The sequence below is a fragment of the Salmo salar genome, chromosome 12 (genome assembly GCF_965601325.2).
Source record: "Salmo salar chromosome 12, fSalSal1, whole genome shotgun sequence".
NCBI classification, from domain to species: domain Eukaryota; kingdom Metazoa; phylum Chordata; class Actinopteri; order Salmoniformes; family Salmonidae; genus Salmo; species Salmo salar.
This window is the reverse complement of record NC_138302.1, coordinates 30715309-30742087: the sequence shown is the minus strand read 5'-3', so window position 1 is coordinate 30742087 and position 26779 is coordinate 30715309. Positions and strand designations below refer to the sequence as shown.

The window sequence follows — 26779 nt, the reverse complement described above, 5'->3', positions numbered from 1 at the left end:
ATGTTTAAGTCAAATATTATATCCGTTTGGGCTTCTTGCGGTCAGTTTGCAGTCTACAAATTATTTGTAATGATGTTCCACCCCCCTGACCATCCACTCAAAAAAAGTATAATTGGCCCGATGCTGAATCTAGTTGATGATCCCGGTCATACACATACGCGGGCGCCCACACAGCCACACAAGAAGCGCATGCAAAATTTAAAAAAGGCAATGTTGTAAGACACTGGGTTTATAAGCCTCTATTCTGTGTGTGTGTGAAGGGCACAGATTTGGTGGTGGCTTTTAATTGGCCCTTTTGAGCTGTTGATGTTCTCTTAACGAGAGTCTGCTTGAGCTTGTCAACATTAATGGGCATCATTACCTCACCATCTCTCTGCCTGACAGCTTTCTTACATCTACTGAAGGATGCATGCCACTATGTGTAGTGTGTACCAATCTCAGGGGCACTCAGTAAGGGTTCCATGCTGGTACTCGAAGAATAAACTGGAGTGTGTATGCGTGTGTGTGTGTCAACGTGCATATTAAACTCACCCACAACCATGTCTAACAGGAGTCCAACTGTAGCCACAGGACTAAACACTCACACTCCAACACAAAACATTGCATGAAATGACTGACACCCCATTTCACCTACTAAAATGGATGATTCCAGATCCCCGAGGGATCAAACCGAGCCAACAACCTGCTAAAATGGAAGATTCCAGATCCCAGAGGGATCACACAAAGCCAACAACCTGCAGAGAACAGTAAATCACACAGAGCAGCTTACAAAACACATCCGCTCTCTAGCGTCGCGTAAATCTGAAGATATATATTCAACCCGTCATGCCTTACAATAGCCATTCATTTTGTTTGGATTCAGACTGTTGCATTTCTCAGAAGAACATTTGGTGAACAATGATGGGAAGCTGTAAATTGGAGTGTGTGTATGTGTAGCTGGCTGCAATGTGTGTTGTGGGTGTGGGTACACACGTGTGACTGTGTGTGTCACTAGGAGGTGCTGTAAGGTTCTCAAACCTCTCCTCAGGAACCCCCAGACATTTTACCATTTTCTTGTAGCCCTGAACTAACTCACCCGATTTACCCAGTCAAGGGCTTGATGAATAGTCAACAAGTTGAATCAGGCTGTGCCAGCTGTGGAATAGTTCAAATACATGGAACGGCTGGGAGTCCCCGAGGAGAGGTTTGAGAACCCCTTCAGGCAGACTCGCTGAAAACTGAGAAAAAGACAGGAGACAAATAGGCACTAATGATGATATTAAAGTTGAATCTATAGCCATCCCGCCCCTGGATACCACAACAGTGCCAGTCAGCTTCCCTTGTGCCATCTGCTGGGTTATGTGACGTCTGTGTTCTCCAAGAACACACTTCACACACACAATACTGTATTCCCAGCCCTGAACGTTCAACTGTCTATGGCAACGTCTCCCAAACTCGGTCCTGGGGACTCTAAGGGGTACACGTTTTGGTTTATGCCCTAGCACCACAGCTGATTAAAATAATCAAAGCTTGATGAGGAGTTCATTATTTGCATCAGCTGTGTAGTGCTAGGGCAAAAACCAAAGCATGTACCCCTTAGAGTCCCAAGGACCGAGTTTGGGAAACGCTGGTCTATGGGCCCTTGGCCATGAGCTTGTAGACATGTAAAAACATTGGCATCTGAAGATCCAATCACCTGACTAAAACAGACCAGTGAAAATATGACTACACATTCTAAGTTTAGCTCACGCTGATGACCCTAATTTGATGTAAAACCCCCTCCAAGACACACTGTATTTACCTCAATTCACCAACAGATTGTTTAAAAGAACTTGTAGCTTGGTCTTCACCATTATGACTTTGCAAAGACACTTTATGACACTAAAACCCAAACTTTGATGGCAAACACTACATAAAGGGTATCCTTTTTCACAGTTTCAGACATGCCCAATTGTGCGTGCCCAAAGGGGCTTTTGTGATTGGTTAAGAGGAGTCACTTGCACAGGTGAAATGGATTGGCAATCAAGACAATCGTAAACAATAAAAATATCAATCTTTATTTATTTGACATAGCATATCAAAGATAAACCATACTCTCATACTATAACAAATTACACAATAACTATACAACAGTAAACTTTGTATTACCTTTTGTAATTCTTTATGTTACTTAAGCTACATTGCGGATTGAATAGTACTCTTGGTTTTGACCTCTGTCCATGCGTTTTTTGGCGGAGTGAAGAATTGTGTTTGGCTGAATGGCACATTTATTACTTTTTGGAATAAATGTTTAGTAGGGAAGATAAGGGAGTTATACATGGACTACACCGGGGATGCAAAACTGTCAGGGAACTAAATATTATCTCAAGCTACATATTCAACCTACCTGTAGTCCTATTCTGTATCATGTCCAAAAAGACAATGTAAATCTAGATTCATACAATTCTCTATAAATACACAGGAGACAATGCATGATGGCAAGCAAATACAACCAAAGAGGATCTCTGTAGATTTTCCATCCTCTCTGAGAACAACGGGAGTGTGTAGGTCGACTGGTAGGCTATATGAATATCAAACTCAATTAAAAAGTGAATACATAACAAGCATAAATATCCATTTATAAATCAATTCTATATATTTCGCTTCTCTTTAAAACAGAAAGGACATTTATTTGGTTTAGAGAAAGGTCGGAGAGCATAGGGATGTCTGTTCCCTGCATCCCCACCATTCAGACAAACAATACAACATTATAACAACAGTAAATGTAAAATGCACTGTATGAATGAACATGATACGTTTAACAAGATACGACATCGGCATATTGGTACAGACAGGATGGTTTGGCAAGAGGTCTTAAACATATGAAAACGCAACGGAAAAAGACAAAGGGAATTCAAAGCTGCTCCACACTGCATTGCTGCTTTTCGGGGCAGTGCAGATGTGTCCAAAAATATACAAAGAACCTAAACCCTACCTCCTAATCTCTCCAATATCTAGACAACACTATACAGCACAACCCAAATGTAGAACAGGTCATTTCGACCAGTTATTTCTGGTTTAGCTAATTGATGTGCTATACTTAGATAGCTGGTCTGTACACATCTGTATGCTATAATACTGTGGCATCCCATCTCCCTAGGGGACATCTTGTACTGTTTACCCAACAGCTCTGACCTACAACGACCTACACTAGAACTTCCAGGTAACAGAAACTCTGTTTTAGCAGTTGATCATGTATGAGTCATTATATACTTGATATTGGAATCCTCTTTGGAGTGTGTACAGTCCATGTCAGCCAGTTAGGATGGTTGTGTGTGTGTCACATGGTGTGTTTGCATGTGGTGTGTCACAGTTGCCAGCCATTAAAGATATACGTGTGTGTGTGTGTGTGTGTGTGTGTGTGTGTTTATTTGTCTGCAGATGGTCAGGCATCTACATCTCATGGGTCAGGACTTGGTGCTGTGCTGCCACCCCGTTGGCCTGCTGCGGGTTGACCAGTGTGTTGGGTGGCTGGCCATTGGGCTGGGCGTTGGTCTCGTTTAGCCTGCGGACGCGGTACACCTCGTAGTGGATGCTACTGGTGATGTCCTTGATGTTCTGCATGTGGGTCCTTACAGAGAGGAAACAAAGAGGGGATTTAGTGAGAGAAACAGCAACATTACCCAGAGAAACATCAAGCGTCATCAAAAACACTGGTCAAAACACAGTATCACCATCACTTAAAACCCAGTTAATATTCACCTGATGAGAAGGTCTCGCAGGTAGGCAAACTCACAGTGTGCAATGTTCTCAACTGCAAAAAGAGAATAAAGAAAATGAAATTACATTCTATGGGATAAACAGCAAGTGTTTTCTGCTTACAGTTACTCAAATAATATTCAGTACAATAGCCACGTAGCATATATTCTGTGTATCAGGGAGTGCATATCAAGTTAAATGCCATGTGCTATTCTACACTCTGCCACAAGATGGGAGTGTTGCGCCAAAGACAGATCAAGGACACTCATTTATCTTGACATCTGCAGCAATTATCTTAAATAAAGATTACACCTTCCACTACAAGTAATTTAATCCATCTAGGCTCCCTTAGCAAGTCAGACAGTTTAACAAACTCTCCATGACAATTTGCTGGAGTCTGGAAAGGGTCCAACACATGTTTGAATGATCGATTTTGTCAAGTCCACATAATGAAAAAGGAGCGCTATCGATGTGAAATCGCAGCACAGGAAATTCAATTCTATTTCATCCCTCTTAGGGAGGGGCGGGGAGAGAAGAGGGTGCTGCTGTGTGACCACCATAGTCTGTGGGTGGATGTACTGATTAACGTGGTGGTGGGTCTCCCTTAATTTAAAACCAGGTTGGTTTTAAATGTTTCTCTGGGTAACACTTTCCTCCACCCATTGCAAACAGGGGATTAACACAAGAACACACAGAGACAGACATGTTGTATATGTAGCTGTATAGGTACAGCCCTCTAGATAAGTATGACATATGGAATGAGGAGGAAGAACGGCTGATAATGAGAAAGAGAATGACATTGGGGCAGCGGTAGAGGAAAAAGAGAACGTAAGACGACAGAAAGAAAGAAAGAAAGAAAGAACGAAAGAGAGGAAGAACGAGGAGAAAGAGGTCCTGGCTATGATCGCAGTGCAGACAGGTCCAGCAGCCCTCCCTCCCTCCAAGCACACTGACTGCCTGGCTGGCTAGAGTCATTGTTCCCTCAGCCAGGGGACCACCACATTTCTCACTCTTATCACATCCGTGCTCCTACAAACACACCTTTGTCTTAGAGTTCAATTACAGTCCATGGGTGTTTTACGAACACCTTGACAGTTCCAGAACAGGACCTAAGCACTAGAACTCTAGAAAGCTATGTATGCTAAGTTCTGGTTGGTTGGTCCTTTGAACAGACCTAACAGCAAGAGGTCCAGATTAATATATATCTGTTCTACAGCCGTCTGTCTACAAGTGTGGAGTGATGAGAGGAGCATTCACCAAGAGCCAAGAGGGGCCAGGTGCAATCTGGGAAGAAGACAGTCGGCCCTCCAGTGAAAAGGAGCTGGGACATTCCTCCCCCCCCCCCCTCTCTCTCTTTCTCTCTAGACCTCCTCCTTCTGTCTGTCCTCCACATCATCACATTTTCCCCCCACTGTGTTATGGATGCAGACGGCTCAGTAAATCCTCCTTGGGACTGTGACTTAGAAATGTCTTTAGTCACAGACCAGAGAACTGTGGATATGAGAAACACTCGCTCATAGTCACAAAAGACTCAATCAGTTGGCTGGGATTTAAACATGTACTGGCAGCAGTAACATGCATGGTTTCTCCAGAATCTGCTTCAACCCATTTTACATTACTAGTTTGACAGAGATAGTAATGGTTGTGTGTGCTGAATTACCTTCTATGGTTCCCCACTTAGTTTTTCTGCCCAGAAGCCTCTTTCCATTGACCTGGTACTCCTGGTCGCTCCCCACCACAGCAAATGGGATCATCTCCTGATGAGACACACACACAGTTTAAGACCAACAATGCTTTGTAATGAATCCATGCGTCAGTGGGTGTGTGCGCGTGTGTGTGTGTGTGTGTGTGTGTGTGTGTGTGTGTGTGTGTGTGTGTGTGTGTGTGATTCTGCATGTGTTTACACACTGTAAACCCACCCTGATCTTATCATTGATCATCCTGTCATCAGCATCCTCGTCAAACTCTTTCTGAGGGTAGACGTCGATCCCGTTGGCTCGCAGTCCTTCCCTGATCTGCACAAACAGAAAACACGTCACAATCTGACACCAGGTTGCAGTGTCACACCAATGTACTGTAGAACAGCAGTCAGGGCAAAACAATGGCCGTTTCCACCTCGTGTCATCTACCAAGTCATCTAGTCCTGGAGGTGGAGGAGTGTGTGTCCTGCCCAGTACAACACCACACACCAAAGCCTTTCACTCACCACCAGGGGAAAGAACGGTGGAGGGAGGCTGAAACTTGTATCACATCAGAATCCATCAAAAGTAAGCAAGCCTACTCATTCTTCCAACTTAACTTTCACTGGCTAACTGCCAACAAAAAAACAGAAATGATTCATGCAGATAGCCAGATTGTTAGACCAGTACGAGGTTACTGTGACTGAAAATATAACAGAATAGGAAATGACTGACTACAATTCTGGTGTAGCTCACTCTGAGTCCACCGTAAACACTGCTACGGCTGGTGTTGACGTTAAATGATAATTTGATGTTCCCTGACATTGAGAGTTAATGTGGAGGTAAACCACTATTACACAAATATACAGCCAGACACTCAGGTTTACAAAATGGCCGTCTTTCTTTTATGTCTTTATAATGACTGTAATACAGACAAGAGACAGAGTGAGAATGACAGGCTTCTTCTGCCAGCAGTGATGGCCTTTAAATGAATGACCGTTCCGCTCACAATTACTACTTTGACAGTTTCCACTTGGTCGATGACGAACAGGTTTTCTAAATTTCTCGGTTTAAACTTCTTGGAAAGTTTAAACTTGTAACATTCTCAGCCTTAGGCCTATTTTATAAGCCTACAACAGTTGAGGGAACGTGACCAGAGCACACACACAAACGCCCGCAACGAACTGTGGACACAGAGGGTAAAACCATAAAAAAAGCTCTTGTTCCCTTTGCATGCATGTCAACTGCTGCAGGGAACAGAGAACAAGAAAGAAACGTAAAAAAAACCTGTTAAGATCACAATCCCAGGGTCGTACATTGCCCAGTCCATGCAGCCAACCAAAACAAGCTGGTTACAAGCCCCAGAGCTTCCATCTCGCCCGCCCTTGTTCTCATTGGCCGTTGTCGGGGAAAACGGTAGCCAAGTTGCGCAGCGTGTTTCCTCTTCCAGAATTAATAAAGATCTGTCGCAGGATGCCAGAGAGGGGGAGACTAGCGTCCCTCGAGTGTGTGTGTGCGCGTGCGCAGGCATGTTCTTTTCTTCTCCCAGGCTGATCACTGGCCAACAAACACACACTGGAACAGAGGGGGGTGCAGAGGCCTTTTTAAACTAAGCCAAGCAGGTTGTATAGGCCTGTGTATCCTGGTATGGTGCAACTTTCAAGAGACCGCAGGAAGAGAAAGCAGCAACGGATTCTAAAATCAGTAGATATGGCCTCTATACCACAGACATGAGTCATCAACAGAAAGGGCTGTGCTTTCTTTCATGGAGGAGTCGCTACTGACAGACCTACACTAGACAGCCTCTACCGAGCAGCTACCAGACAGCCTCTGCCGAGCAGCTACCAGACAGCTTCTACTGAGTGTTGCATAAACCTTCCTAAACTCTGGGGGGGGAACTCCTCATCTGAGGTCCTGTGTGGTTTCTCCATCTCCTGTACCCAGTAGCTTATTGCTAATAAGAGACTAGCCTGCTACAGTACACTGGCATCTGTGCAGACGTCAGCTGCCTCGGAGGTTTACAGAAAGCTGGAATATTGTAAATAAATCACTTCTTAAAATGCTCCTTTCTGGCTAAAAACATCCGATAAGTGTTCCAAGGTTTCATACCGCTACTCCTCAGATTGGGCAGAGTACCGTAGTTTATCCAGATGGCTGCTGTTTGTAATGCCTGGCATCACTTCATACTGGCCTGTGTGTGATCTTACCCTCTCATTACCCTGTTTTTACCCTGCTGTAAAGGCCTAATGTCAGCCATGTCAGATTGTTGTAATGCAAAAGGGACTAGGTTAAAAGCAAATCTACAGATCAATGTCATAGGCTTTTTGTGTACACACACGTGCATGTATACACATTACGCACACACACACCTTACCGTCTGTTTGAAGAAGTCCCTCTCCTCCAGGGTGAGTGTGTCTGCCTTGGCGATGACAGGGACTATGTTGACCACTTTACTCAGACGACTCATAAACTCCACATCCAGGGGCCTCAGACTGGAGAGAGACAACATGGAAGGAGAGAGAGAGAGAGAGGGGGGAGGAGGAGAGAGAAAGATGTTAATAAGATTACTCTTAAAGTTAAGGAGATATTTTCTGATCAAATCAAATTTTATTGGTCACATGCGCCGAATACAAGTGTAGACCTTACAGTGAAATGCTTTCTTACAAGCCCTTAACCAACAATGTTTTAAGTTAAGATTTTTGTTACTTAAATAGAAAATAAAAGTAACAAACATACATCAGCAGTAAAATAACAATAGCGAGGCTATATACAGTTGAAGTCGGAAGTTTACATACGAGTTTTAATGATTCCAACCGAAGTGTTTGTCAACCACTCCACAAATTTCTTGTTAACAAACTATATTTTCTCTAAGTCCGTTAGGACATCTACTTTGTGCATGACAAGTAAGTTTTCCAACAATTGTTTACACGCAGATTATTTCACTTATAATGGACTGTATCACAATTCCAGTGGGTCAGAAGTTTACATACACTAAGTTGACTGTGCCTTTAAACAGCTTGGAAAATTCCAGAAAATGATGTCATGGCTTTAGAAGCTTCTGATAGGGTAATTGACCTAATTTGAGTCAATTGGAGGTGTACCTGTGGATGTGTATCAAGGCCTTCCTTCAAACACAGTGCCTCTGTTTGACATCATGACAAATCAGCCAAGACCTCAGAAAGAAAATTGTAGACCTCCACAAGTCTGGTTCATCCTTGGGAGCAATTTCCAAATGCCTGAAGGTACCACGTTCATCTGTACAAACAATAGTACGCAAGTATAAACACCATGGGACCATGCAGCCGTCATACCGCTCAGGATGGAGACGCATTCTGTCTCCTAGAGATGAACGTACTTTGGTGCGAAAAGTGCAAATCAATCCCAGAACAGCAGCAAAGGACCTTGTGAAGATGCTGGAGGAAACAGGAACAACAATATCTACATCCACAGTAAAATGAGTCCTATATCGACATAACCTGAAAGGCCGCTCAGCAAGGAAGAAGCCACTGCTCAAAAACAGCCATAAAAAAAGCCAGACTAAGGTTTGCAACTGCACATGGGGACAAAGATTGTACTATTTGGAGAAATGTCCTCTGGTCTGATGAAACAAAAATATAACTGTTTGGCCATAATGACCATTGTTATATTTGGAGGAAAAAGGGCGAGGCTTCAAAGCTGAAGAACACCATCCCAACCGTGAAGCACGGGGGTGGCAGCATCATGTTGTGGGGGTGCTTTGCTGCAGGAGGGACTGGTGCACTTCACAAAATAGATGGCATCATGAGGGAGGAAAATTGTGGATATATTGAAGCAACATCTCAAGATATCAGTCAGGAAGTTAAAGCTTGGTCGCAAATGAGTCTTCCAAATGGTCAATGACCCCAAGCATACTTCCAAAGTTGTGGCAAAATGGCTTAAGGACAACAAAGTCAAGGTATTGGAGTGGCCATCACAAAGCCCTGACCTCAATCCTATAGAAAATTTGTGGGCAGTACTGAAAAAGTGTGTGCAAGCAAGGAGGCCTATAAACCTGACTCAGTTACACCAGCTCTGTTAGGAGGAATGGGCCAAAATTCACCCAACTTATTGTGGGAAGCTTGTGGAAGGCTACCTGAAACGTTTGACCCAACAATTTAAAGGCAATGCTACCAAATACTAATTGAGTATATGTAAACTTCTGACCCACTGGGAATGTGATGAAAGAAATACAAGCTGAAATAAATAATTATTTCTACCATTATTCTGACATTCACATTCTTAAAATAAAGTGGTGAGCCTAACTGACCTAAGACAGGGAATATTTACTAGGAAAAACTGAGTTTAAACGTTTTTGGCTAAGGTGTACGTAAACTCCCGACTTCAACTGTACCAGAACAGAGTCAATGTGCGGGGGCACTGGTTAGTCGAGGTAATATGTACATGTAGGCAGAGTTACAGTGACGATGCATAGATAATAAATAGAGAGTAGCAGCAGCGTAAAAGATGGGTCTGGGTAGCCCTTTGATTAGCTCTTCATGAGTCTTATGGCTTGGGGGTAGAAGCTGTTAAGAAACCTTTTGGACCTAGACTTGGCGCTCCGGTACCGCTTGCCGTGCGGTAGCAGAGAGAAGTGTCTATGACTAGGGTGGCTAGCGTCTTTGACAATTTTTAGGGCCTTCCTCTGACACCGCCTGGTATAGAGGTCCTGGATGGCAGGAAGCTTGGCCCCACGCACTACCCTCTGTAGTGCCTTGCGGTGTGAGGCCGAGCGGTTGCCATACCAGGCAGCGATGCAATCAGTCAGGATGCTCTCGATGGTGCAGCTGTAGAACCTTTTGAGGATCTGAGGACCCATGCCAAATCTTTTCAGTCTCCTGACGGGGACTAGGCTTTGTCGTGCCCTCTTCACGACTGTCTTGGTGTGTTTGGACCATGATCATTTGTTGGTGATATGGACACCAAGGAACTTGAAGCTCTCAACCTGCTCCACTGCAGCCCCATCGATGAGAATGGGGGTGTACTCGGTCCTCCTTTTCCTGTAGTCCACAATCATCTCCTTTGTCTTAATCACGTTGAGGGAGAAGTTGCTGTCCTGGCACCACACGGCCAGGTCTCTGACCTCCTCCCAATAGGCGGTCTCGTTGTTGGTGATCAGGCCTACCCCTGTTGTGTCGTCGGCAAACTTGATGGTGTTGGAGTCGTGACTGGCCATGCAGTCAAAAGTGAACAGGAGTACAGGAGGGGACTGAGCACTCATGAGGGGCACCCATGCGGGGCACCCATATTGAGGATCAGCATGGCGTATGTGTTGTTACCTACTCTTACCACCTGGGGGCGGCCTGTCAGGAAGTCCAGGATCCAGTTGCAGATGGAGGTGTTTAGTCCCAGGGTCCTTAGCTTAGTGATGAGCTTTGAGGGCACTATGGTGTTGAACGCTGAGCTGTAGTCAATGAATAGCATTCTCACATAGGTGTTCCTTTTGTCCAAGTGAGAAAGAGCAGTGTGGAGTGCAATAGAGATTGCGTCATCTGTGGATCTGTTGGGGCGGTATCGAAATTGGGGTGGGTCTAGAGTTTCTGGGATAATGGTGTTCATGTGAGCCATGACCAGCCTTTCAAAGCACCTCATGGCTACAGACGTGAGTGCTACGGGTCGGTAGTCATTTAGGCAGGTTACCTTAGTGTTGGGCACGGGGACTATGGTGGTCTGCTTGAAACATGTTGGTATTACAGACTCAGTCAGGGACAAGTTGAAAATTTCAGTTAAGACACTTGCAAGTTGGTCATCGCATGCTCGGAGTACATGTCCTTGTAATCCATCTGGCCCTGCGGCCTTGTGAATTTTCACCTGTTTAAAGGTCTTACATCGGCTTCGGAGAGCGTGATCACACAGTCGTCTGGAACACTGATGCTCTCATGCATGCTTCAGTGTTACTTGCCTCGAAGCGAGCATAGAAGTAATTTAGCTCGTTTGGTAGGCTCGTGTCACTGGGCAGCTCGCGGCTGTGCTTCCCTTTGTAGTCTGTAATAGTTTGCAAGCCCTGCCACATCCGACGAGCATCAGAGCCGGTGTACTACGATTCAATCTTAGTCCTGTATTGATGTTTTGCCTGTTTGATGGTTCTTTGGAGGGCATAACGGGATTTCTTATAAGCTTCCGGGTTAGAGTCCCACTCCTTGAAAGCGGCAGCTCTACCCTTTAGCTCAGTGTGGATGTTGCCTGTAATCCATGGCTTCTGGTTGGGGTATGTACGTAGCCACTGTGGGAACAAAGTCATCAATGCACTTATTGATGAAGCCAGTGACTGATGTGATGCCCTCAGAAGAATCCTGGAACATTTTCCAGTCTGTGCTAGTAAAACAGTCCTGTAGCTTAACTTGGTAGGTTATATTGTAATGCAGCACTGTGGTATAATTGAAAGCATGTCCAAAACATTTATTCAACGTCTTTTCAGTCATGGATGATATGAGCCAGATATACCACTAGGGGGCAATGATGGTCCATTGTCTATTATTTTCTGATAAATGACAGTGTGATTGTGCAGCAGTGTTCCAGTATAATCCTAATTCTCAAATTTAAAAGACAAATCTTTCCAAGGTTAAACACAAAATGGTTAAGAACTGAAACTGATATAAGCCTGGAAACAGATAATGGTCCTCAAGATTTTCGTCATGGATGGCAGTTTTAGGAGGTAAAATGTGGGGATAATGCAATTGAATACATATCTATATTGAACATCATGTGATGAGAGATATTGTCCTCAGCTGACCACTCACACAAAGCTTGTACATCCTACTCCCAAGTTGTCAAGTCTTAGAGCTTCTCTACTATCTCCTATAAACCTTCTCTCTTCCCCATCTCATCTCTTTGTATCCTGTATATGCTCTCCTATCAGAGGAGAATGCATGAGAATGTTCAGGCTATAGCTAGCCTGGCAGTTCCGTACGTCTAGATTCTGAAATACACATTTTCACATTCATTTATTCAGCATTGAAAATATGAATATCTAAAAACCACCCTTTTTGATGTTGTTCATTTGAAGACATATCGTTTGGAACAATACTCTCCACAAGTACATCACATTTACAGAGTGGGCTCTCTGCTCATTCTGAATTTCTGATAATTGTATGAGCAGCACCATAGCTGGCCTGGCAGTGCCTCCTCCTCCTTTCTATATGCGCCCTCTCTTATGGTATCACCACTCTCTGCTTGGCTGGCAGTAGTGCCTCTGGTTGTTCCCCTCTCCAGCTCCTCCTTATGGTCTCCTCTCCCCTCCAATTATCACAGCCATGATGGGTCACCCTGGTTCAAAGACCTGGAGCAGCTGGACTATAGAGGGGCCCCCTCAGGAGAGGGGAGAGACATGCAGACGGAACAGGAACAGAGAACACTGCGCTTGTCAATACACGTCATGACAGAGACAGAGACACAGACAGAGACACAGACAGACAGAGACAGACAGACAGAGACAGACAGAGACAGAGACAGAGATCGCCAATATGTCAATGATCCCCTGCTGCAGCTCTCCTTGGCTCTGCCTATAATTTGATCTCCTGTCCCCTCAGGAATCGTGACCTCAGCTTTGTGGACTGTAAGTCAGACACACACGTGTTTCATGTGCATCAGTGGCATATAGGCCGACTGTACACAGGTCAGTAAATACATACTGTAGATGTTTGACTATGAAGATGTTCACACGCTTCTGAACAAATAGATGAGACCGAGGTTCAAATTGACACACTGCACATGTGAATCACATATCGGTCAGCACACACAATGCACTCCTACACCCCAAACATATGTACTGTACATCTTTATGCACACAGAGACGCTATATGCTCAAATTCTCCACTTCAAAAAGGGAAATAGTCAACTTGGTAGCTGTGTCTGCAGCGGGAGGGCTGAGCGGTAAGTGCTAATTCTCTGAAAGCTGTTCTGTGGTCAAAATGGAAGCAACCATGTAGAGGAAGGGGGGTGACCGCACTGTACACTGCTCTCTTCCCTCCTCTTTCTCGGATGTCTTTAAAACCACCACACGGTCAAGAGAGTCCAAGTGCAACATTGCCTGGCGTAACCGTGGGATACCCTGGTAGTTCTCAAAGAAAGCATCCTTCATGAGGTAACAAGAGGACAGCCTTGAGGGAAAGAGTGTGGTCAACCATTCAGTCACCGGCTGCTATGCAGTCAAGACTGCATCCGCTTCCATTGGCTACATAAATTGCATCCTATTCCCTATATTGTGTACTACTTTTGGCCATAGCCCACAGAGCATGGGGTGCCATTTGGGACGTTGTCTATTGAAAACCGGTCTAGCTACTAAAAGAAACCTTGATGCAAATTGCTGACACTTAAAGTACTCCGACTAACCCAGGGCCTAATACCTTCAAATTGCAGTCAAGACGTTTGACAATAAAAAGAGCCACAACCATTGGGCTATAAAACCTGATGTCTCTGCTATTATTTGGTGATATGGGATACCAGTATTACTGATTATTCAGCGTAGTGTATATTACAGACATAATGGCACCGAAGCATGGAGCTGTCCTAGACACATGGGTTCATTCCCAAATGGCATCCTATTCCCTATGTAGTTCCCTTAATTTGACCAGAGACATAGGGGCCCTGGTCAACAGTAGTGGACTAAAATAGGTAACAGGGTGTCATTTGTTACGCAGCCATGGCCTTGGCATGGTGTGTTAGTAATTGGTTACAGGCCCTTGTTGCAGACATCCACCATCGAGAGAAGTAATTTGTGAGAGCAATAAAGAGGAGAGAAGAACGGGAGTTGGGAAAACAGTTCCACAACCTTTTAGTCTAGACCATGAGCCAGGTTCAACCCACAGTCAGATCTATAGTGCTGTATGAACACCAGAACTCCAGGGTTTCATCCTTAGATTGTCCTGTAGAGGAGCATTGGCTACTCAACACATTATTAGTGTCTCCCCCCATCCCCTGTCGTCCCATCTGCTTTTGCTGACTCTGTGTGTGTGCGTGCGTGCGTGTTCGTGTTTCATGCATCCCTATGCCTGTTGCTTGTGTTCTCTAGCCCAGTGCCAGGTTGTAGCTTCAGCCCCACAGTGAGTGGTGGTGAGTGGAGGGGTAGGACTTCCTCTTTGTGCTCCTGCTCTGAAGTCTCCTGGTGGCAGTTAAGAAAATCCTACTTCCTGCTCCCCCTGTTTCCAAGCCTGATTAAGAGGTCCCTAGATGGGACAGGTGCTTGGAAGTTTCCAAGAGAGCCTGTTTGGGGGGGGGGGGGGGGGGGGGGTTTAGGGTGCACTCGAGGTCAAGCGGGTGAGAGAGGGAGGGGATTGGCAGGGGAAGAGAGGCATTTTAGCTTTTGGGACGAGAGAGAACGAGGGGAAAAACCTTGGCTCGTGCTTTGCGAAAGAGGGTCTGGACAATGCACTGACTGTAGAGCTGCCACACAGGCAGACACACACACACACACACACACACACACAATGCAGCTGTGGTGTCATAAGGAGGAGGTGAGGGAGTGTGTCAAACAGTGGGATACACACACACCACACACACTCAATACACTCCAGAGAATAACTAGAGGTCAACTGTTGCGCGTCAGGTCAAGGAAATTATGTGGGCGGATGGAAGAGACAATTGTGAGCCAGTAGATGGAGTCCTGATATGTGCTCAGACAGCGTGTGCGCGCAAGTCCACCCAGGGTGCACACACGGACACTTTAATCCCTGTTAAATGAATCTAAAACTGCAGACGTGAGTAAAGGGAACATTTGCTAAATCACTAACAGAGCGGTAGGGAGCAATGTGGTTGGTATTATTATTATATATATAACCTTTATTTAACTTGGCAAGTCAGTTAAGAACAAATTCTTATTTACAATGACGGCCTAGGAACAGTGGGTTAACTGCCTTGTTCAGGGGCAGAACGACAGATTTTTACCTTGTCAGCTCAGGGATTCGATCTTGCAACCTTTCGGTTACTAGTCCAACACTAACCACTAGGCTACCTGCCGCCCCTAAAAATGAAAGAAATAGCCACCTCCTGGGTGTTTAAAACTATTATGTTAGTAATGCATACACGTCTAGAAAACTGCAGGACCTTGACTGAATCTTTACATGCTCTAAGACAGACTGAAGCCACTTAACCACTACCCCGGCTATTAGAATAAATGCTTTTAACTTTGCATGAATGTCTAGGACTTTGATGGTTTATCTTTCGGTTAGTTAATATGAAGTAATTCTCTAATTTGCCAAGTCGCGGTTCCTGGTCAAATATACTCTAAACGCTTTGTCGTACATACATGGTTTTAGTCTCCCTGGCACTCATGGTTTGCTTTCACAGTCTATCGGATTGGGTACTATAGTTTTCCAAGACAGTGGGTACTATAGCGTCTGCAGTCAAAGGAGTCTTTGTGAAACCTGATTCCCAAAGCGATACCTCTCAGTCTCGGTGGACAAGATGACTTCTATAACTGGTCGAAAGAAAACGGGGGCAGTCTAGAGGAAGTGGTGAAGTCCCAGACAAACAGAGTGTGTGTGTGAGTGAGTGTGAGTCCATAACTCACCAGTGTCCAGTAGGTGGTATGAAGTACATGCAGCAGTGAACCCGTGAGTCTGGGATCCTCTTCTTCCTGTTGATGTTGATCTCCTCTTGCAGGTACTGCTCATACTGGTCGTTGATGAACTTCATGATTGGCTGCCAGCTGTTTGGGGGGGGGGGGGGGGGGGGGGGGGGGGGGGCACATGGGCAATGGAGTTCACAGACAGGCGACGACAGTCATTCACTCTGTGGAAGGGATAAAAAATAAATAAAAATACAACTCACCAGTTCTCATTGTTGATGTGGTCCCCAAAGCCGGGAGTGTCGATTACCGTTAGTTTCATCCTCACGCCCTTCTCTTCGATGTCTAGACAGAGAGACACAGGAGAAATCCATGACATGTATTACATTGTTAATGTATACTGCATACCACAGATCCGTATGCGTGTGTGTGTGTGTGTTACCGTGACTGATGGACTTGATCTCGATGGTCTTCGGGATCCTCTCCTCGGGGGTGGACACCACAGACTTCCTGCTGACCTTAGACTTGAACAGGGTGTTCATCAGGGTTGACTTCCCCAGACCACTCTGACCTGTTAGAGACCAACACAAGGGGTGAACTATAGGTCTGGACACACAAAAACAGAGGGGCTTATCTTCAACCATGAGGCTCTTCTAACCTGTCGTGAATGTACAATAGCTTTCCTGACTCTGAACAGAGACCCTACACACAAGTCATGTGACAGACCGATCTAGACAAAGAGTGTGTCCTCATGCACTCACAGACTATGACAACAGCAGGGCAGCTGTCGGGCCATTCCAGCCTGCTGTCGGGCCATTCCAGCCTGCTGTCGGGCCACAGAGGACAGATGGACCAGCCACACACACTCCTCACCAAGACCCAGGAAAGGACTGGCCACCGCTCAGAGCCTGGTTCCTCTCTAGGTTTCTTCCTAGGTTCCTGCCTTTCTAGGGAGTTTTTCCTAGCCACCGTACTTCTACATCTGCATTGCTTGCTGTTTGGGGTTTTAGTCTGGGTTTCCGTATAAGCACTTTGTGACATCTGCTGATGTAAAAAGAGCTTTATAAATACATTTGATTGATTCCTCTACCTCCCCATAGGCATCCATTAGTAGCAGGCCTGACAGTGGGCATCGGCAGCACAGCTGTGCCAGCTTAATTAGCCTTTATGCATAGGGGACACTGATGCGGTCTAAGGGGCTTTAGGGCTGGGATTAGGGTAATACATCTCACAGAGGGGCCTTCAGAGATTGGAGTCTGATTACATCTTCACTGACCTGTCCCACAATGCCTTTAGTGAGGGACAGAGAGTGCTGCTGCTGTGTCAAACTCTTTCCCGGGGCTCCTCATGGCTGCACATTTTGGTTTTTGCCCTAGCACATCACAGCTGATTGAAATAATCAAAGTTTGATGATGGAGTTGGTTATTTGAATCAGCTGTGTAGTGCCAGGACAAAAACCCAGAGGGGGCCTCAGGGCCGAGTTTGGGAAAGACGGTCATAGAGGATAGCCAAAACGGCCACTTCAAAAACCAAATCAGAGTTAGGCACTTGTACAGTAGTAAAAACGACTTCACATCAAGTTCGACCCTGGATACTGTAGGTCATTGGATCAACTATATCCCTGTGAAAGGACAACCTTATAAAATGTCTTCTTTATCTTAATCATCAGGACTTGATGGACAGATCCTATATGTACAGATGTTGACATGTCCCTAAGCAATAACACTACCCTCTATTCTAACCTGGCATTTATCATGTGATTCATGTCTCACACACCAATAGCCACTATAACATGTAAATGCACAATTGCACATCATAACCTGGGCTCATGAACACAACTATCATTCACTACAGGTCTGCCTTTCTCCAACGTTACGACTCCACTTCAAGTGGGCACATGTTTCTGACGGCTCTGATGTAGCCTATGAGGATTGTGATGCATATCAGTGACGGCGTGCCAACAAGAGAAAGATATAGCCTAGTCAGAGATTATGAAAGTCTGGTGTAATTTTTTTAACTTCCTACATGACAGCAATGACAGAAATGAATACTTTTTGACCTTGCCCAGATACGTCTTCATTGACTTGGTACCATGAGATTTAAACAAAAACATTCCAATGGTTTAGGATCTCCTCAGAACCACTATGACAGCTAGTATGTATACAAAACACACTCCTGCAGGGAGTACTGTGTGTGTGTTCTACTCTACCACCATCCCCACTGACTGCCACCAAACACAAATACAAAGAGACATCTAAGCTGGGAAGAGAGACTCGAGGTCCTTCAACATGCTTTTTGTAGCTTCAATCACTTCTCACTGTGGTAAAGTACAGGTAACTGCCAAAATAAAGGAAACACCAACAACGTGTCTTAATAGTGTGTTGCTCCACCACGAGCCGCCAGAACAGCTTCAACGTGCGTTGGTATCGATTCTACAAGTGACTGGAACTCTACTGCAGGGATGCGACACCCTTCTCCCACGAGAAATTCAATAATTTGGTGTTTTGTTGATGGTGGTGGAAAAACGCTGTCTCAGGCACTGCTCCAGGATCTCCCATACGTGTTCAGTTGGGTTGAGATCTGAGATCTGGTGACTCGCGAGTGGTGGTGAGCTGAGGGCAGGGTAGAGTCTGCTAGAGCTTGTCAACATTAATGGGCATCATACCTCCACCCTCTCTCTGCCTGACAGCTTTCTTACATCTACTGAAGGATGCATGCCACTATGTGTAGTGTGTACCAATCTCCGGGGAACTCTGGGTAAGGGTTCCCCAATGGGGTTTCACGCTAGTTAGTCCTGGAAGATCAAGCACTCACCCCAGGCTCATTTCCAAATGACAGTGTGACTTTGAAAACATTTAAATACAGTGTATAGAAAAGAAAGTGTCTCGCTCTCTCTGGGGATGGGTGGATGTAACAGAGGACGTGTGTGTGCGTGTGTGTGTGTGTTCACTGTTCAACAGCACTCACCGACGATCATGATGTTGAGCTCAAAGCCCTGTTTCATGGCCTTCCTCCTCATCTGCTCCAGGATGGCATCGATGCCCACGTAGCTGAAGTCGCCAGCGCCATGTGACGCTCCCTTGGCAGGGGGTTGCGGATGTGGTGGGGCGGACATGTTGCTGTGGCTCAGATTGACCTCTGACCCTGATGATATGAGAGAGAGAGAGAGAGAGAGAGAGAGAGAGAGAGAATCAGTGTTCAGCATGGAACATTTTATATAGGAGAGTTCCATGCTGACAAACATTATGATAAATATTTTCCGTCTCACTCGTCACTGTAGCTGCCAATCAATGAGTAGATATCACGAATGTTCACTGAATTCCAGCAGGTTATATCAAACTGTACTGAACTCAAACTACACCGGACAAATGTAACTTATCAAACTGATTCTACACAACAGTAGTGGCATGTTTGAGGAATAATGGATGCTATGCTTCAGCAGTATCAACACGGATATCACAGTTAACAACTCCACCTCACACAATAAGTCACTCTAACAAGAGTCCAACTGTAGCCACAGGACAAGACACTCATACACCGACACAAAACATTGCATTGAAATGACTCAGAACCCCTCCGTCTAAAATAGACAAACACGGATCCCTTTGGAATTAAACTGAGTGAGGCAGCCAACAACCTATAGAGACTTTATCCCAATAAATCACACACAGAATAGCAGACAAAACACATCCGCTCACTACATCAGCTAAATCTGAAGACGTACATGCGTGTCTTACAATAACCATTCATTTTGTTTGGATTCAGACTTGCGAATTACTGCGTTATGGTGAACAATGGTGGCAAGCTGCAGCTGTCAAGTGTATGTAGTACTCACAATATTTCAAACTACAAAAAAAAAAAGGTACAGACTCGTGTTTTAGAATAGTAGCAGTTACAACTCACCCGAGTGAGTGACTGGGAGGCAGGTAGATGAACAGTACAGTCTACGGTGAAGTAGACCTAAAACAGTCCAAAGTCGCTGAACAGAGAAGGTTGTATTGTAGCAAGGCTAACTACCCAAAGCAGTATCTGGATGAGCCTACTAAACAGACAACAAGCTGCTTTCAACTGTTGCACACACACACACACACACACACACACACACGTTAGCCCTGGAGGGGTGGGAGGAGATAGTTGGCTGTTTTTCCTTTGACAGCGTGCTGTGGTATCATCTACTGCTGGAGGTTTACAGACACTCCAAACCACAGACAGAGACATATCACAGCCACCAAAATAGCTGTGAATGAATTCAAACACGCGAGCAGAAGAGCCGCAGACAAACGTCAAAACGAATGTACATACAGTAAAACACGGACCACTATGAACATGCTCCAGATACGGGGAGTTTCGGCTGTCGTTTCCAGTGCTTTACATTCTAGTTTGTGTCCATATGTAACAGTGTAAGTTCCGTCCCTCTCTTCGCCTCAACCCGGGCTCGAACCAGGGACCCTTGCACACATCAACAACTGACACCCCACGAAGCATCGTTACCCATCGCGCCACAAAAGCCGCGGCCCTTGCAACGCAAGGGGCAACCCTACTTCAAGTCTCAGAGCGGGTGACGTCACCGATTGAAACGCTATTAGCGCGCACCACCGCTAACTAACTAGCCATTTCACATCGGTTACACATACAGTACACTCACAGTAGGAGAGAAAGTAGGACTCCCTTTTGAGTTTGACAACGTCAGCTCTAGCTGTCTGTGACATGTCGTTGTAACCACGTTACTACGTCACCCTGCTGCTGTAGCTGTGTGCCTGTTGACCTGATGAATAGGGAGGAGCATCAACAGCCATCTCAGTCTTTACAGTGAAATCTTCACCGCAGTCTCTGGGTTTCCTGTTCGTCACACTAGCATCCACATCCTCTCGCTTTAGCTGGCTGGGTCTGATGATTAAAGTGTTGCGTTTTGTTTCACCTTGCACACGGGAAGTCATTGTTATATCCTGTCCATGTCTGATAACGACAATTGTGAGCATGCCCATAAAACATGCCACCTCAGATCTGACACTAAATTCAATGCCATGTATAGAAGCTTCTCCAATGGCTTTCTACACAATACGTTACCATTACAGTAGGAGCTTTCTTTTACTTTGACAAGGAAGGACCTAGACTTTCCACAAGGAAGCCCTGGGAAAAGTGCTGCAAATAAAAAAAATTATAAACACAGGTGTTCCCAACTGGTCTATCGGAGCTAGAATTTCAGGGCCGAACCAGGACCCTCCTCCAGTGACTACCACACACACGCATACATCACCTATACAGGAACCAATATACACTGGCAGTTAGGAAAGCTAAGGCTAGCTTTTTCAAACAGAAATTTGCATCCTGTAGCACAAACTCAAAAAAAGTTCTGGGACAATAAAGTCCATGGAGAATAAGAGCACCTCCTCCCAGCTGCCCACTGCACTGAGGCTAGGAAACACTGTCACCACCGATAAAACAACGATAATTGAGAATTTCAATAAGCATTTTTCTTCAGCTGGCCATGCTTTCCACCTGGCTACCCCTACCCCGGTCAACAGCCCGGCACCCCCCACAGCAACTCGCCCAAGCCTCCCCCATTTCTCCTTCACCCAAATCCAGATAGCTGATGTTCTGAACGAGCTGCAAAATCTGGACCCCTACAAATCAGCCGGGCTAGACAACCTGGACCCTCTCTTTCTAAAGTTATCTGCCGAAATTGTTGCAACCCCTATTACTAGCCTGTTCAACGTCTCGTATCGTCTGAGATTCCCAAAGATTGGAAAGCTGATGCGGTCATCCCCCTCTTCAAAATGGGGAGACACTCTAGACCCAAACTGCTACAGACCTATATCTATCCTACCCTGCCTTTCTAAGGTCTTCGAAAGCCAAGTTAACAAACAGATTACCGACCATTTCGAATCCCACCGTACCTTCTCCACTATGCAATCTGGTTTCAGAGCTGGTCATGGGTGCACCTCAGCCACGCTGAAGGTCCTAAACGATATCATAACCGCCATCGATACATATTCGTCGCCAAACCCACTGGCTCCAGGTCATCTACAAGTCTTTGCTAGGTAAAGCCCCGCCTTATCTCAGCTCACTGGTCACCATAGCAGCACCCACCCATAGCACACACTCCAGCAGGTATATTTCACTGGTCACCCCCAAAGCCAATTCCTCGTTTGGCCGCCTTTCCTTCTAGTTCTCTGCTGCCAATGACTGGAACGAACTGCAAAAATCACTGAAGCTGGCGACTCATATCTCCCTCACTAGCTTTAAGCACCAGCTGTCAGAGCAGCTCATAAATCACTGCACCTATACATAGCCCATCTGTAAATAGCCCATCCGTAAATAGCCCATCCAACTACCTCATCCCCATACTGTATTTATTTATCTTGCTCTTTTTCACCCCAGTATCGCTACTTGCACATTCATCTTCTGCACATCTATCACTTCAGTGTTTAATTGCTATATTGTAATTACTTTGCCACCATGGCCTATTTATTGCCTTAACTTACATCATTTGCACACAATGTATATAGATTTTTTCTACTGTATTATTGACTGTATGTTTGTTTATTCCATGTGTAACTCTGGGTTGTTGTAGGTGTCGAACTGCTTTGCTTTATCTTGGCCAGGTCGCAGTTGTAAATGAGAACTTGTTCTCAACTAGCCTACCTGGTTAAATAAAGGTGAAAAAAAAATACATACTTCCCACCCACACACCCTTCCAAACCCACACCCCAGAATGAATATCTGAACGACTGAATCTCTGAACTGAATGTCCTTTTCTCCTCCACTAATAGTCAGAGTGAGACAACACAATAGAGAATGGTTAGGTGGTGCCGGTTGGGATGGACCACACCTTCACTTGCCAGTATCTGTGTGGAGCTGCAGTCTCGACATTGTTTCCCAGACCCTGTGGTGATTGATGGAGGCTAAGATACCACAGAGTGGCTTGGCTGAAACGTCCTGGGAACATGAACTTTATAGAAGAAAAATCCGTTCCTCTTTACCGTCATCAATCAACACACATCACCGTCAGAGTATTGGGTTTTGTTTTTGTATTCCCTCAACCGGCAAAGCACTCAACTTCTTTATGCGCCTTCATTAAGCTTACATTAAACATTCGATCAAATGGGGAAATGTGAACCCTTTGGTCGGTGGAAACCGCATTAGCCCCTACTGTATGTAAGAGCAGATGTGCTGTGCCGCTATCCCTGTTGAACAGTAGTGGGAATAAGATGTAGAAGTACACACAAAGTGCTCATTTGATGTTAAAGGGGGAGGGAAAGCATGACACAATGGCATGTACAGGGCCTTTGTTGATGTTGTGGTGTCAGGAACCTACCTACCTACCTACCTACCTACCTACATGCAGCATATCACCCTGCAGCCCATTGCTGGTTTGCCTCTGAAGCAGGGCTGGTCCTGGTCGGGAGACCAGATGCTGCTGGAAGTGATGTTGGAGTGCCAGTAGGAGGCACTCTTTCCTCTGGTCCCAACGAAAAAAAAATATCCCAATGCCCCAGGGCAGTGATTTGGGATATTGCCGTCTTAAATAACAACAAAAATGTCAGACGGGACGTTAAATGGGTGTCCTGACTCTCTGTGGTCACTAAAGTTCCTATGGCACTTGTGTTAACCCCGGTGTTCTGGCTAAATTCCCAATCTGGCCCTCATACCATCATGGCCACCTAATCATCCCTAATTTCCAATTGGCTCATTCATCCCCCCCCTCCTCTCCCCTGTAACTATTCCCCAGGTCATTGCCGTAAATTAGATGTGTTCAGTCAACTTATCTGGTAAAATAAGGGTAAAAAAAAAGAAAACATTTTTTTTTTTTAAAGAGTAAGGACCCTACTGTGCAGGAAGCAGCCTCTCTAAGAGACAGGATACGAGACCAGACCAGACGCTGCTGTCTGAGAAGCTGCTGTCTGAATTCTCTGTTCCGGTTTGACTGACAACAGACGAGAACGATCAGTTTCACTCTCCTCAACAGTGACCACTGATCAAATCTTATTGGTCACATACACATGCTGTTGCGGGTGTAGCGAAACATTTCACCTTCCAAGGACCCTTCCTCATAATTTATGAGCTACAAGAAAAACATTGGCGTTTGAAGATCCAATAGATGGGGCCCCAGGAAACTTTTATAGAAAGCCTTGCCTTCCTTTTATGAGTCTACAGAGCACTGGTAGCCTTTGAAGCCTGTTGGGTCTCTGGCTGACTCACCTGATTAAAACTGACCAGTGAAACTATGACTACTACACATTCTAAACTTAGCTCACGCTAAATGACTCTAATTTGATGTGAAGCCCCCTCCAATACACGTTGCATCCAAACTGAAGCCGAAGGGCCCCTGAGCCCAAAAAAGCAGCAGTTGCTTATTCAAACGAAATAAGATATTTGACCTGTAAAAACACCTAGCTGACCCCAGAATTAACCCTCAAACACAACATCACATTATTTCTTCCACTTTCTTAACCCTTTCCAACTGACTACCATTCACAGCGTTTACCAGAACTCTGAAAACAGACACCTGTTACGACTGGGGTTGAAAAAAGGCTAACTGCCATTTCTGACTTGATTGTGAAAAGAGATTTAAGCATTAAGGGAAAGAACGTGGAGCTTTGCTGAATGGACATAGTGGAGTTTAAAGGTTCAGTCCATCCTCATTTTCCTTGCATGGATGGATGAGACCCTAACAGCTGCCGTTTCCAGACTACACATCCAGATTTGCTCCATTGAGAACCACCTCTGATTCATCTAAACACTGGTTCGTTACACTCATCCTAGATCAATGTGGACCATGTGGACACCCAGCACCTTGGTCAAATGAGGAGGATTCAATTTAAAAAGACATGAACGAATAAGGGTGGAAATAAGATGTTTAGAAGTTCAATTATCTTGTGTAACGAAGCGGTGGAGATCTGAATGTTGAAAGCTAAATGATGCTACACGGTATGATAGGGGACTGCATTGATGGTGGTTATGGTATAGGATAGTACCAGTGTCTACGTGCCACATCGAACCGCTCTACTGTCATGTATAATGAATGTTAATACGGGCTCATACAGAGATATGTATACCTGTGTTCTCTAGTAAAGATTGCGCACAAGCTACATTTTTCAACCCCATATGTGAGGTTTCAGGCTCTGTGGTAGATTCATGGTTTCCTGTTTGTCAGTGGAGACACAACGGAAGAGGCCTAGACAAGAGAGCGAAAGAGACATCAGTGAGAAATGGAGTCAACTCATATGCCACCTGAAGACTATAAAAATCAACGCGTTTAAAAAAAAAGAACTGCTGATTCATTTCAAATGACAACTACACTGACCACATCAAGACCGTAAACATATTCCCCCAATTTCCCTGTTAATCACGCCAGCTGACAGCACTGCTACTATAGTACTACTATAGCGTATTAAACCATCTTAAAAAAGGCACAGCCACCACATTCCCTACTCCCCTCAAGAGTTGGGGTCAATTCCAATTAACTTCAGTCAGTAAACTGACATTCCAATTCTCCTCGTTGAAAAGCAATCCCTTTACCCTACATGCACCCTGTGCCCACCCGGTGCTCCTGGCCAGCCAACACGGCGTTCCCAAAGGAATGTTTTCTCTCAGGAATCTCTCCCACATCCCATTCGGATACAATCTGCCCACAGTCTGCACCGGTGGATCATTTACATGCACCCATAACCAAATATTGTTCCGCTTTCATTCTGCCGTTCAAACATTCATAATATCCGGCACATCCTGACCCAAATACAATATTCAAGGAGTGTAATACATACTTTGAATTTCATTCAAAACTTGTTTGTAGAGTTATGAAGCAATGGGTTGGTTGTTTGCGGAGCGATGTGCTTTCGGTTTGTTTTGGTGTCTATATATTAAATGTAAAACAATTCGACGGAACCTTATTCAAAACGTGTTATAAACCCATAGTAGACTCCAGAACTTTTCCAATTAAACCACAACCTCTTTAGTTGCCTTTCTGTTGTGAATTATATGACAAAGTGATTTTTTTTCTTCTCCGTTCTTTGAGGCAAATCCAACCTTTGATGATACCAGAACTCTGGATACCATAGAGAAGGGAAACATGGATGAGAGAGACCATAACAATGATTCATCTCCTGCACGACGTCTAATTTGGCCTGATGTTGGGCCATGCTGTTTGAATTGTGTAGTCAATGATTAAGCTGGTCCATCCGGGACTGGTCTGTGGGAGAGAAAGAGAGCGCTCTGGTCCAGGACCACATGTCCTCGTCTCTTCACAAGACAACGGGTCATAAAAAATGAGAACTCCATAGCACCAGTCATCCAATCCACTTTGAAGGTCTCTGGACTTCTGAGGAGCTCACACCAGTTAAGCTGCTTCCTCATAATTGGTGCAACACACATTGTGACAGATCCTATTTGCATGGCTCAGATAAGAGACAGTATATGCCTTCTCAACAACCCTTTAACACATGGATGCCAAGGATGTCTTTGGGAGGAAGCCTAGGCATCATCCGCTTCTTGGTCAAACACTGTTACTGATCCCCTTAACAACACGGTCTGCTCTTTTAAAGTCCCAGTTCCCGAGGGGGTGACCTTGTGTCCCAGTAGCCTGGTCCCAGATCGGTTTGTTCTGTCTGGCCAACTCCATTTGTGTCAATGACACACCAGGACTTGGAGTTGGCAAGACAGCACACACAGATCTGGGACCAGGCTAGGGTCTCAGCCCTGTACCGACCAAATGGTCTGACTCGCTCTCTCCCCCTCCATCTCTCTTATTCATTCCCCCCCCCCCTCTCTTTTACAGGAAATGACATTTCCATAGCTTTGGCGGCTGTCTCTCTCTTGAGAAGGAAGCGATCGTTAAGTTGTATGCCTTCTGCTGTCTTGAGCA

The 26779-nt window shown here is 45.2% G+C and overlaps 1 protein-coding gene across 9 annotated transcripts in view; it reads right to left on the bottom strand.

The window, feature by feature from the left end:
* Positions 1–2015: 2015 nt before the first annotated feature.
* The window catches only part of LOC106564665 (septin-9), a 93756-nt gene continuing 68992 nt past the window's right edge, over positions 2016–26779 (bottom strand). For 7 of the 9 annotated variants that reach the window (XM_014130871.3, XM_014130872.3, XM_014130875.2 and 4 more), the window contains 9 exons: positions 18883–19059; positions 16358–16486; positions 16179–16260; positions 15919–16056; positions 7771–7888; positions 5637–5732; positions 5378–5474; positions 3721–3772; positions 2016–3589 (listed from right to left, as the gene is read on the bottom strand). In XM_014130871.3, coding sequence (XP_013986346.1) covers positions 3412–3589; positions 3721–3772; positions 5378–5474; positions 5637–5732; positions 7771–7888; positions 15919–16056; positions 16179–16260; positions 16358–16486; positions 18883–19059 — 1067 coding nt within the window. In that variant the 3' untranslated portion in view covers positions 2016–3411. Of the gene's footprint in view, positions 3590–3720; positions 3773–5377; positions 5475–5636; positions 5733–7770; positions 7889–15918; positions 16057–16178; positions 16261–16357; positions 16487–18882; positions 19060–19818; positions 20255–20560; positions 20682–26779 lie in introns of those variants that run through there. The other 2 variants (XM_014130874.3, XM_014130878.3) reach the window with 2 other exon arrangements.